At 39.1% G+C, this 13,315-nt stretch overlaps 1 protein-coding gene across 3 annotated transcripts in view; it reads left to right on the top strand.

Moving 5' to 3' along the window:
- Window positions 1-9,730, top strand: part of SPATA18 (spermatogenesis associated 18) — a 49,066-nt gene extending 39,336 nt beyond the window's left edge. The window contains exons 10-12 of one of the 3 annotated variants that reach the window (XM_049886255.1): window positions 1,477-1,560; window positions 4,827-4,872; window positions 5,370-9,730. In XM_049886255.1, coding sequence (XP_049742212.1) covers window positions 1,477-1,560; window positions 4,827-4,872; window positions 5,370-5,377 — 138 coding nt within the window. In that variant the 3' untranslated portion in view covers window positions 5,378-9,730. Of the gene's footprint in view, window positions 1-1,476; window positions 1,561-4,826; window positions 4,873-5,369 lie in introns of those variants that run through there. The other 2 variants (XM_049886254.1, XR_007517672.1) reach the window with 2 other exon arrangements.
- The last annotated feature ends 3,585 nt before the right edge of the window (window positions 9,731-13,315 follow it).

Raw genomic sequence — 13,315 nt, 5'->3', positions numbered from 1 at the left:
AGCTAACTAATTTCACTAAGCGTAATGCCTTCCAGATTCCTGCATGTTATGAAATGTTTCACGGATTCATCATTGTTCTTTATGAATGCATAATATTCCATTGTGTGAATATACCATAATTTATTTATCCATTCATCCGTTTATGGGCACCTTGGTTGCTTTCATCTTTTTGCTATTGTAAACAGTGCTGCAGTGAACATGGGTGTGCATATATCTGTTCATGTAAAGGCTCTTATTTCTCTGGGATATAGGTGGTAGGATGTTTTAAACATGTGCTTAGTTTTAGGAGTTGGGCAGCCTTCAAATTGGAATCTTAGGTACACAAGGAAGTGTGTGTGTGTGTGCACACGTGTACTGAGGTGGGGATCGGGTGTTGGAACTGGTGGCCGCAGGTGCTTAGATATTTATAGTTCACATTACGTAGTTTTTACCCCTTCCCTTTTCCTAGAAAGCGTTAAGCAAATTGTGAGGTGAAACTCTTTAGAGCAAAGCCACCATCTGGGTGGTCTCTGTTCCTGTTCTCTTTCACCAAGAGAATAGGGGAAGTGCTTTGTGGTAGCTTTTTGCACATAAAGAAGGGGGGGGAGTAGTTTATTTTAAAAGACCTTAAGGGTTTTTGCAGGTCAAAAATCCCATTAGAGTGAGCACTATCTCAATAAAGTGTTTTGTGCTGTGGAAGTTGAGCTCGTAGAAACTGGGTTTTGTTGTTCTGACAATAACAGACGCTCTATAGTGAATGATCTTATAAAACATCCTTCTTGCCCCTACAACAGCCAATCCCTGTTAAGGAAAACTATTTTATACTGTCTGAAGTGCAGTTTTGGAGTGAGAGAGAAGAAATAGCCATTATTCCAACGTTCTAACATCAAATAACAATAGCCTTTTAACTTCCTTTTCCTCTCCCATCAAGTATAGCACCAACATTTGCCCAAGCTTAAACACTTAAAATAACATACCCTAAAAAGAGGAGCTTGGAAAAGGAAAGGGGCAAATGAAAGGGAATTTATAAGAAGGGTTTTACTGGTAAAATCTCATTATAGTGAGTATGGTTTAATTGTATATTAGTTTTGTTGGAGTAGATGAGCAGCTGCAGTTTCATTCATTGGTTCACTTACTAAGGTGCTGGGAATTCCTCATTGAACAAAACAGACACAAATGCCTACCCTCATTAAACTTACTATGTTTTCCAACTCTTGGCAAATTCGGAATGTAATTTCCAACAGCTTGCTCATCAAAACAAAATTAAAATAGCACCAAGGATTTTTATGTCCCAAAGTTCATTGTAATGGGATTTTGAGAAATACTCTAAAGTTATTGTCAAATATGGGGCAAGTATGAAATGAAAGGAGGGTACCTCATTCCGATATAATGGCCAGGGGTAATCATATTAGTAAAACTTCTCTTTATATGAGATATACACTTTGTTTTTAGCCATGATAACTTTCACAAATGACTATTTATTTCTCTTTTGTTTAGTGGAATTCGGTGCGGCCTGTAACTCGATGTCGAAGCCGGAGTTTAAGTCCTGTTTACCCTCGTAGCCGTATTTGTTTAAGCACGGTACATATCTGTCTAATCATTTATTACACAAAATCATCCTATGGTTGACACTTTCTTTGTTTCAAAATTCGCCTATAAAAGAGGTGGTTACAAGTATATAGGTAGAAAGAGAACCTGTTTCAACAACACTAACCGCAAATTAATTTTTATACTACTGTGGGCCAAGGGAAGCCCTGGTGGTGCAGTGGTTAAGAGCTGGGCTGCTAACCAAAAGGCTGGCAGTTTGAATCCACCATCTCCTCCTTGGAAACCCTATGGGGCAGTTTTCTACTCTGTTCTATAGGGTCACTATGAGTGGGAATCGATTCTACGGCAACAGGGTTTTTTTTTGGTGGGCCAAGGAATTCATCATTTCAGAAAGAAGGAAGCATAGATTCTTTTTTAAATCTTACACTTTTATTTACTTCATAGTTTAATTTTTATCTTTCAATGAAAACAGACTGCTAGAGATCAGTTAGTCCCCTGAACAGAGAAAGGGACAATTTAGTCAACAAACCTGGGACCAGGTCCTTGGTTCCTCTAGAACTTCTTGTACGAGTTTGGAGAGATTGCTCAGATGGTCTGGATTTCCGTACTTTATAAAGGACATTGCGGGTATCAATTTTTCCCCAACTTCAAAGCACGAAGAAAAAGGCTAATCTGTTTGTTTATTAGCTCTTGGGAGGTTTACTAATAATTCTGTTAAAGAAAAAATTAACAACAGGGAAAATATCTCTGAAAACTATGGAGACGACATCCCTAAAAAACATCATATGATTTACCACTGTTCATTGATTCAATCAATATTTGGTCAATGACTTTTGAATACAGGGTTGGACCAAGACACGTGAGTGCCAGAGAGACTAGTAATTTGCTGTTTCTTCAAGTCAGTATCCTTTAAATATTTTCTCCAACCTTGTTTTAGAAGAGAGGCAGAGTGGTGGAGAAGGAGAACCACGTCAGGCAATGCTCCACTTCTCCAAAATTATTTCTAGGAAAGCAGCCTTAGCCCTAAACTTGCAAAACCCCTCAGCAAAAAAAAAAAGCAAACAAAAAAACCCTGCAGTTACCAAGACACCCTTCTTACTGAGTTTGTTGTTGTTAGCTGCCTCGGAGTTGGCCCCTGGCTGATGGTGACCCCATGTGCAACTGAACAAGTGAACTAAATGCTGTCTGGTACTGTGCCATCCCTATAATTGGTTTGCAGGTTGGACCATTGTGATCCATAGGGTTTTCATGGGCTCATTTTCAGAAATATATCGCCAGAACTTTCTTTCTCCTTTGTCTTAGTCTGGAAGCTCTGCTGAAAACTGTTTAGCACCATAGCAACACACAAACCTCTACTGGCAGATGGGCGGTGGCTGCACATAAAGTGCATTGGCTGGGACTTGAACCCAGGTCTCCCACATGGAAGGCGAGAATACATGTTGCTGTAAAAAAAAAAAAAATAGCATAGCATGCTTATGAAAATACCTTGTGCAGGGGTGGCAGGGATGGCGTGGCTGGCAAACAGATATAGAAGATGTGTGTTATTTGCATAAAAATATGGTACTACCACTGAACCACCAATGTCTTATTGAGATTAGTGAGCTCAATTGTTACTCCAAGTGGCTAAGCACTTGGCTGCTAACTGAAAGGTTGGCAGTTTGAACCCACCAGCTGCTCTGAGGGAGAAGTGGCAATCTGCTTCTGTAAAGATTACAGCCTTGGAAACCCTACGGAGCAGTTCTACTCTGTCCTATAAGGTTGCTATAAGTCGGAATGGACTTGACGGCAATGGGTTTATTGTTACTCCAGCATGTTCCTTATCAAGTATTCCTTTTGGTTCTGATGGGTGCTAGATTTGGGATGAAAACAAAAATGACTAAAATATTGCCTCCTCCCTAAATGGATTTCAATAAAGCAAAATCAATATGATTTAAATAGATTGACGGTATGTGGCTTATGCTACAGTCCATAAAAGAAGCACAAAGGGCTAGAGCCAGCAGAGGAGATAGGGATTACTTCTAAATTTGGTGGTGAGGAGGAGCTTCATGGGAGAGGTGGTATTTGATCTGGCCTTTTAGAATGGGCGAAATTTCAGTGGGCTGGGAAATTCAGGGGGAATATTCCAGGTAAAGGAAATGGCCTGAGAGATATTGGGGAAGTGGAAAATAAAGAACTGTCTGGTAAAGGCAGCTAGCTATCTGACACCGTCCCTTCACTTCTGGAGATTTAATATGACTCAGCTATCCTTTTTCATGAATAAATATTTACAATAGGTAAAAGCAAAAGGGTAGTGCATTTAGTGGACTGATAAATAAAAAGGAAATCTTGAGCGTTTTATACTAGGAGAATCACAGTTCTTCCCATTCCAAGGGGAGACAGCATATCAGAAGGAAGAGCCATGTAAGGCACCTGTCGTTCTTACATCCATGGACAATTTCTGCTCTTGGCTCTCATTAGAAGGCTTATCCGTGGCAATGTCGCTGTATCACTAGCCACTGTACATGTTTGAACTACTTCACTCTTTCCCACATTGCGCTCAGGGAGAACAAAGTAATTTAAATTTTAGACTAGAATAAAGTATATTCTCAGAGGTGAAACGGCTGCCAACTTTCTGTCTCTTCATTGTCTTCCTAGATGACTCTGTAGGCTTCTAAAGTCAATTACCAACAGTTTTGGTTAATCTGTGTTTCTGGCTTATTTGAGGCTTTAGTATATCCAGAACAGCTTCTATCTTTGTTAGCATCTACTTCCTAAAGTGGTGGAAAGCTCAGTGCAAGAATGAGGCTTGTTATCAGTTATTTCTGAGCCCTGACAGAATTGTGGTTATGCTGTGGTCGCTTTTGTTCAGTGAAAGTAAAGGTGACAATTGGACAATGATTCTTCTCTGGCTGCCTCGTGGCCCTCCTTAATAGGATGGGGTTTGGGACTCATGAGATAATGCATACAGAAAATGTCTGCCAGAGAGTATTTTATAATTTTAGCATTTATTATTATAATAATTATAATTAGTTTCTGGAAGGCATTGAATTCAACATGGCTGCTCTTAGGCCATTGAGCCCAACTTTTAATTAATAATATAATTTAAACCATATTGAATTCCTGTTTATTTCAGGAAGTATCAAAGGCATCACAATAGTCAGACTTGGGGGTGGCGGCAGGGGGCGGGAGGAGGGAGCGTAGTTCTAAAGCGCCTAAGAGAAACCATTTAGCTGGTATTAGGACAAAAAACCATGCTGGAAGGATTCAGCCCCTGAGCTCCATCTACTGTGTAACTCGTTTTACATTTTTATATTTTACAGCTGTCTCGAAGTCGCAGCCCTTCTCCAATAAGGTGTGGATTGCCAAGTAAGTGAAATGTTTTAAATGGATCACAAAAACACTTTCTGCTTTTTAATGCTCTTTTTAGTATTCAGCATTGTGCAGCAAAATGATTGTTTTGCTTCCTAAAAACGAAAAAACCCAAACCCACTGCTGTGGAGTCGATTCCGACTCATAGCAACCCTAGAGAACAGGGTGAAACTGCCTGGTAGGGTTTCCAAAGAGCTCCTGGTGGATTCAAACTGCCGACGTTTTGGTTAGCGGCGGAACTCTTAACCACTACACCACTGGGGTTTCCCGAGGAACATTTTTTCCCTCCACCTCTAGCCTCTTGCTTCTGGGCCCTCTGACTGATGGTACCCTAGCAGACAGTCATTTGCCAGGCCCCATGGATTCCATAGGAGGTGCCTCCAATAGAGAGGTCATATTGCTACAAACCTAGATGAACCCCCTGCTTTGATTTAGGCCCTTCCAAAACACATTCTAAGAAAGTGACCATATTAACGGAGTGTTTTTCTCCCTAGGGTTTTAAAACGACCAGACAAGCTCCTCTGCCACAGAACATCTGCAAGAGCCAACTTCCCCAGTGCTTCCATCTGCCTCCTGTGTCTGCCTCCCTCAGACCTCACTTAAGATAATGTGAAAAGGCAATTCTGTGTATCACTCCACACAGAGTTAAATGTTTTGGCTGAGCGCATTTGTAACTTTAGATGTACTGCATTTTACTTTATTTTATAGATACAGATTCTATTAATTTGATAAAAACGATTACATAGGCATTTAGGATCATATTCATTCAAAGCAAAGTCCATTATACAGGTTCAGGATTTCCATTCTGAAATACTAGGCTGTTTTACAGCAAACTATATGAACAGAAGTGGAAAATCTTTACTACACAGAGTCCAAAAGATAAAACAGGTCAATTTAGTTTGAAGATTGATCATCAGTGTTGGTATTAGCTTAATTTTGAAAACAATATTGGATGCTTTCACTTTTTCTTTTTTTAAGATTTGAAAGATAGCCCTAATCTCAGGTTGGGGAACTCATAAACCAGTAGCAGTGGTTTAAGGCTAAATGTAGAAAGATGATGACTTAAGAGAAGGTAGTTGGCTTGCTTCTGTGTTCCCATTTTCAGAGTCCCCAGTTTGGCTTAGTTGAGTACCATATGTTGAAGCCAGTAGGTGAGCCTAGAGCCATAAGTGAGAGAATTTTCTTGCTTCTTGAATGCAGAGCAATGTTTTAGGTAGAATCCAGCTTTGAGATAAATGTTAATTACCTCATGTTTATCTTTTGCAAGTGTTCCATATTGTTTTAATGCACATGTTAAATATAAACCTACCTGGATATGCCCTTTACCTATTCTACCTGGAATCCAGGTGGCACAGTGGTTAAGTGTTCGGTTGCTAACCGAAAGATCGGCAGTTCAAATCTACTGGATGCTCCTTGGAAACCCAATGGGGCAATTCTGCTCTATCCAATAGGGTCGCTGTGAGTCAGAATCAACTCAACGGCAATGAGTTTTGGTTTTTGGTTTTATTCCACCTAGTTGTTTGCAAATCCAGACTTCCTATAAACTCCATCTAACTAGTAATAACTAAGCTCAAGGCCTAAAACTAGGGGCACCATTTATTGATTTGAAGTGGAGTGCATATCCCTTGATTTATTCACTGTGAAGTACTGTTGGAAGTTCAAGTTCAGGATAATAATGGAATGGTGCTTTCTTAATGCAGCTCTTTCTGCCCATTCTTACTTTAACGTCAGCCTTAACACACAAGCCTCAGAAATGACTGATCTATCCATGTACCTTTCCGAGAAAAGCTCTGAATTGGCTGTAGCTCAAGTTACATAAGCTCAGTGCTAACACCAGCACCTGGTGCTTTTCAGGTGAAAAAAATACTTCCCTCAAGTGTCTCGCCCCTTGTGGTAGGCGGCAGAGATGGAAAGAAAGACCTCATCAGTCCTTGCCCCTGGAATCTAACGTTCACCAACTCATTCTGAAGTGTAAAGTTAATTTTTCTCCTCTTTGCACATTTATTTAGTCATCACTTTGAGGCAAGGCTGTGTGCTGGAAGGAACACTAGGTGACCACTTCTAGTGGTTACTTCTAGCCCCGGCTCTGTCATCAGCTTGCTTTGTGGCCTTGAGCAAGTTACTTCACCTCTCTGAGCCTGTTTCCTCACTAGAGAGTGAGGAGTTTGAATGAGGTTAACGGTTCTCTCAACCCTACCTGACTCAATATGCCTTTTTATAATAAATATATTATTCTGGATAATCTGAAATGAAATTCAAAGTTAATATAACCTATATGCACATGTAATTTTAAATAATGAGTATAGTGCCATATCTCTAATAGAAAGCTGAAAAAAAGAGCAATTTTTAATAAAATAAAATGTATTTAAGTAAAAAAGCTTGAGCATAACCACCCTAGAAGATAAACTTAAGTAATTAGATGTTTATGCTTGTATGTAGAATCACCAGCTGCAAATACAAATCAACATGTGTTGTATTGGCAACATAAAATCGCAAACAGCGTTGTCATTGGATATGTTTTTCGGAAATGGCGGATAATGCCTGGTAAAGTTTCAAGCAAAAAACTTAGTCTTGCCTCGATTTACACAGTAATGGCGCTCATGGAAAATTCAGCATATATTGAAACCATGCAACAATTACTTTGTGTTACATGTTAGATGGTGTTAGGTTCTAGGCTCAGATAATTATCCATAGTTTTTGTTTTTGTTTTTTTAAACCTATATGAAAGTCCCATGATAGAAGTGAACATTCGTCACTGTGCAAGTCTGTCCTGAGCCTTGTAGGATGTCTGGCAACCGTGGCCCTTGCCTTCTAAGTGCCAGAAGGACCTCTGAACCTGTGGGACTGAAAGACACCCTCACAGATTTCCAAAATGCTCTCTAGGAGTATAGTACCACTCCCATTGAGACACACTGAACTAGATCTCCTTAGCTCTAAAATTCTGACAATTAGCAACTGAAATAGGCCTTTTCTGCATCTCACTGAGTAATGAGAAAGCCTTCCTATCAGAATTTCTTGAATCAGGGCTAAATGCATGCCCTGATTTGGGGAAAGGTCACACGTACCTCAGTTCATCTGCTCTGTACCCTGTTTGACTGCTTGTCATTTTTTGAGTTTTGGAGTGAACCACACAGGGAAAGCTCAATCATCTAGAATAATTTTTGGAAAGAATCCATGCAACCAAAGGAGGCTGGCGTATAATTATTTTATCTGGGCATATATCTTAACTTTAGAGACTTTGAAAAATGAAAAGCTCTTACTTTGTAACTTGGATAAATGTTAGTTTCTGTATTATTGAATTTAACATCTAATAATAAAATCAAGAAAAAGAGTGCTTCTGTAACCGTTGGTTCTTTCAGATTCCCAAGTTCAATGATGTCCTTCACCCATTTTGATTCTGTGAGGCCTGAACCAGGACCACACATTCATGCAGTGAATATTGACTGTGTCCTGCTCTGGACTTGACCTTGTGATTGCTGCAATTCCATGCTCTAGCTTAATGGGTTAGCTTTAATTTGTCTGCAATTCATTGTCATCACATTCAAGATGCTTTCTCTGAGTAGAGCTTTACCGTTTTCAAGGAGCTTTCATTTCTTTTGTTTCAGTTGCTCCTAATGACAAATCTAGAAAGAGTCTCCCATGTTATATTGGTAAAGGACCTATTTGTCTAATACATTGTACAGTCTTCTATTTCACAATAATATTCTATCCTTCATGGCATATAGCACCAGTTGCCTTTGACTTGATTCTGACTCATAGCGACACGATCTGTGTCAGAGTAGATCTTTGCCCCAGAGTGTTTTCAATGGCTGATTTTTTAGAAGTAGTTCACCAGGCCTTTCTTCTGAGGTGCCTCTGGGTGGACTCAAACCTCCAACCTTTTGGTTAGCAGCCGAGCACATTAACCATTTTCATCACCCAGGGACTCCCCAGTTCTTTTGTTTATTTATTTATTTTTTCCTGAGTTCATTCATTTGTTCATATACTAACTAATTACTTAGTAAGGACCTCTTCTGTGCTAGACACAGTACACACTCCTAGGGATATAGTAGTAAACAGGGTTCCAGCTCTTGAGGAGTTTAATGTCATGTCCACTTGCACTCCTTAGCGATTTTCCTGTCGTACAGAGAAGATATGACGAAGAAAGAGGAAAAAATGGAGTACGGCCAATTTAAAAAGAGAATATCACATACAGTCGAAGAATTTAAGTACATTGATTTATGGGGCAAATATCTGTATATAAGAAAGCTATGAAAGTCGATAGAGGAAGTGTCCTGAACTACACATGAGAATGTAATTCAGTTATCTCAGTCGCCGGTGAACTACTCAGTCCTTTCACAAATATCTGCTGAGCTTGTAATCCAAGGGTCACTAATAATAAAAGGAGTGCAGGGGAAATGCTCCTGAGATCAATTCTAACAGGTACCATTCCCACAGCCGTGTGTTCTACCTGCTATGTTCCTAAGTGACAGGGTAATTTTCAGACCATTCTACTCTTTTAGGCACCCCACAAATTCTTTTTTGTAAGGCAGGGATTGCTGCCAATAGCATTCTGTAAAGTCTGGGTTAAATAGTACCCAAGTAGTATTAGAAGTATTTCTTTGAGCAAATTTATGCCTGTAATTAGGGGTAAAGTGTTTTGGAGCTGTTAAGAAGCTGGTGTTATTACAAACTGCATTAGGTCATGGAAATGTGAGGCCAGGAACCATATGAATAAATGACATTTAAATACCAAACCTGTGAAGTGTGTTGACCTTGGAAAATGAGTGAGCTGGGGCCTCGAAAATGAACCATGAATTACTTTTCTATTTTCAAAACAAAACGTGACGAGACAATTTTGCTCTTTAAAAAATGTCCGCTGGGTGCCAGCATGAACATCATAGTTTCCATAGTATCACAGGCATTGCATATCAAAATTGGATGGCTATTTCTATTTTTTGTTGAGTGAGCAATAAATGAATATGACAAGTGGGTAAATTACAAGCTGATTTCTGTATAGTTTTAGCCATGAATTTAGTAATAGAACTGAAATAATGCATTAAAATCTGTGAACTGTATTTTTAAAAAGTGGAGCAATTGGACATTTGTCAGAGAGCTTGGAGCACCATTTGATGAGTTAGACCCTTGGCAATTGATTTCTGCTGTTGAGATGCTGGGGATGGGACATGGTGCTCCCCTCCTACTTCTCATCTTCACAGACCACGGAGCAAGTTTCAAAGCCATCCCTTAGAATGATAAACTTCAGGATTGGCCCAGCTCTGTGGGTCACAAGTTGAAGTGAGAATGGAAGAAAGCTATTTGTCCATTCATTCATTCATCTAACAAGCATTTATTAATGCTTTTAAAATGATGTTCCAGGCACTGGGTTAGGTGCTGGGGATGCAAAATTTTCAATTTGGCAAGAAAACTCTCAGCACTCCTTGGCAGTGTCTATCTGTGAGTCTGTGATCTCTCTGAAAGATGGGGTAGTGATTAATGGTTACCGAGCTCTTGTTAAGGAGATAATTTTAAGTCCATCTGGTTAATGGTAGGTTGAACCAGGTCTCCCACAGCACCGTCACCCAGACTTAGCATCCCGTGATAACTCATTTGGGGTTTCATACAGTTTTCTCAGCTCAGTGTAACATACAATGAGAATGAATCAGAGAAAACACAAAAACAATCCAGTATGCAGCTTAAATACTGGGCTGAAAACGGAAAGCAAGGCACAAGGGACTTTACATTCACCTTTAGAAAACCAAAAACAAACTGCAGTCAAGTTGATTTTAACTCATGGTGACCCCATGTGCGTCAGAATAGAACTCTGCTCCATAGGTTTTCTTTCAGGGGCTGATTTTTCAGAAGTTGATTGCCAGATTATATTTACATCTTAAGCCACTTCAGTAGGATACCTAGACAAGTATTTCCCCAAATTGTTTGGTGATGAAAATCAGTTGGCATGTTTATCAGAGATAGATTCTTGGACCCCCCCACCCCAAGTGTACTGAGTCAGAACCTCCAGGAGCATCTATATTTTTAACTCATCAGACAAACCTGGAAAATACTGGCCTAGACCGTGGACATAAAGACCCACAAAAAGAATATCAAAGAAATAATTGATTACTTCTATAATCATTCCCCTAAATTTCTAAATGGAAAATGATGTATTAATTTTAAAACCTCTGGAAATATTAAATTATCTTCTAAAATCCAAACACGGCTGAATTACCGAAAATTTAGTATATTTAGTATACGTAGTCTTTATCTGCATACATACATATAAATATTTGGCTGATGGTGGGTTATGTCATTAAATTGTTAATGTAAGAAACAGAAAGATGAAAAACTAAAGAATAACAATTTTATTTCTTTTCTCTAGAGATTAAAATTTTTCTCTTGTGTATCTATCTTATTTAGAGCCCCGGTGGCCTGATAATCAAAAGGTTGGGAGTTTGAATCCCCTAGCTGATCCTTGGAAACCCTATTGGGCAGGTCTACTTTGTCCTGTAGGATCGTTATGAGTTGAAATCAAGTCAACATCAAGGGGTTTGGTTTGGTTTCGTATTTGGACGGTTTGGTTTCGTATTTGGACAGCTTCTTTATCGAGCTGTCAAATATGTATTTCTTACTAAACTCATAAATCATTTTTCTTCCACTCTGTAGATCTTTGTTCACTGTGTATGACTGAAAGATGGAGTGATAGTTAGACTCAGGAATAATGAATCCCCACCAGCCATAGTTTGCATAGTCACTGTCATCCGCCAAAGGGAGGTGGAGTCACCTGGATGATTTGGAAACGTCTTATGATTATAAGTCTCTAGAGAAAATTCTAGAGTGAAGCTGACATCCAAATATTAGACCTCACAGGTAGCCTGTTTCCACTGGAATTTTCCCAAATGTTGGAATACAGGAGAAAAATTGGGCTTTTTTTGTTTACCTGGCCAAGTACCAAATGTCCCAAAGAGAAGACTGGAAATGAACCTGTTTCAATTTCCATTCAGGAAACCTGAAGCTGTTTTCGTCCTCCTTCTCCTTTCCCTTCTCTTTTCCCTTTTCCTTCCTCTTCTTTTTTTTTTTTTTTTAAGAGAAAGAGCCAAATATAATCTCTCACCACTGCAGTCTAAGTGTTGAAAAAAGGTTCCATCTGAAAATCTCTAGGAAAGAAATATTGCTAGAGAAAGGCCAAATGTAATCCATGGTTGAGTGTGCAGGATTTGAAATACAAGGCTAATAGTTCTAATAAAGATCATTTCATTGGTGGAAATGACAGATTTTTTTCGTACTGTTTTCCTACCGTGAAATCAGCTTTTCTTCATTGAATAGCCAAAGCAGTAATGTAAGAAGAACTGATATTGAGTATTGGAGAGCAAAATTATAATATGATTTCCTGGGATGACCTCTCCCTCCCTAAGCAACTTGATCCAGAATTGGAGGAAAGTCTAGACATAAGTGAATTCCAATCTTTGGTGCTATTGGGGGTCTTTTTTTTTTTTTTTTAGTTCCTGTGGAGCCCTGGTGACACAGTGGTTAGGAGCTTGGCTGCTAACCATAAAGGTCAGCAGTTCAAATCCACCAGCTGCATCTTGGAAAACCTATGGGGCAGTTTACTCTGTCCTATAGGATCATTATGAATCGGAATCAACTTGACAGCACTGGCTTTGGTTTGTTTTTTGGTTTTAATTCCTGTAGGCCTGGAGTTTTCCTGGGAACTGTATGAATTTGGCCACGAGATGGCAATATTGCTTAAGAAATAAGAGGATACTTTTCTAGCAGTAATACGAGTGAAATTGGGAAATAACAATTCCACAGATAAAACCTTAAACCTATTTACTAGTTTTACTGCTCTTCATAAATTTGGAGAATAACTTAAATTTCTGGAGGATGGCTAGGCATAAAATACAAAGACTGTGACACAAAATGTAAAATATATGTGTCATTATACCTAATAAAGGACTTATACATTTGATCACTTTAAGGCTCAAGAAGCAATTTCTATGCTAGATCCTAATTTTTTCTCAATTTTTAAATCCTGTTTTGCACCCAAGCACCACCATCTTGTCAACTTAGAGTTCTCAGTGCGATACAATGCAGTTTGTTAATTAATGTTGTGAACATTTGCTCTTAAGCATGAAAGAGGAGCAACTGATGGTTTCTTTCACGATCCGCTAAGATTGCCAGGATTTTTCAGATTGATTAGCATTTTGTGTGACCAAACTCAGTTTCAGAAACGCTAAGGGTTATTTTGAGCAAGTGCTTTTGTTTTCACTTGGAAGATGGAATGCTATCATTTAAGCGGCTAAGAAATGGCAGGAACTGGCCAGAGTGATGTTCCTAGAGTGTTTGAAAATTCAGAATTCTGTATGAGGGGAAGAGAGATTTATAGCATTAATAATAACAGCTCTCCTTTTCGTGTTTAAAAACCATCTCTGCAGAAGCAGAAATGTTTCCTGTCAAAAATATA

This window comes from Elephas maximus, chromosome 5 (assembly GCF_024166365.1).
Source record: "Elephas maximus indicus isolate mEleMax1 chromosome 5, mEleMax1 primary haplotype, whole genome shotgun sequence".
Taxonomy (NCBI): Eukaryota; Metazoa; Chordata; class Mammalia; order Proboscidea; family Elephantidae; genus Elephas; species Elephas maximus.
The sequence above is the reverse complement of the archived record's forward strand: the minus strand, read 5'-3'. Positions and strand labels throughout refer to the sequence as shown.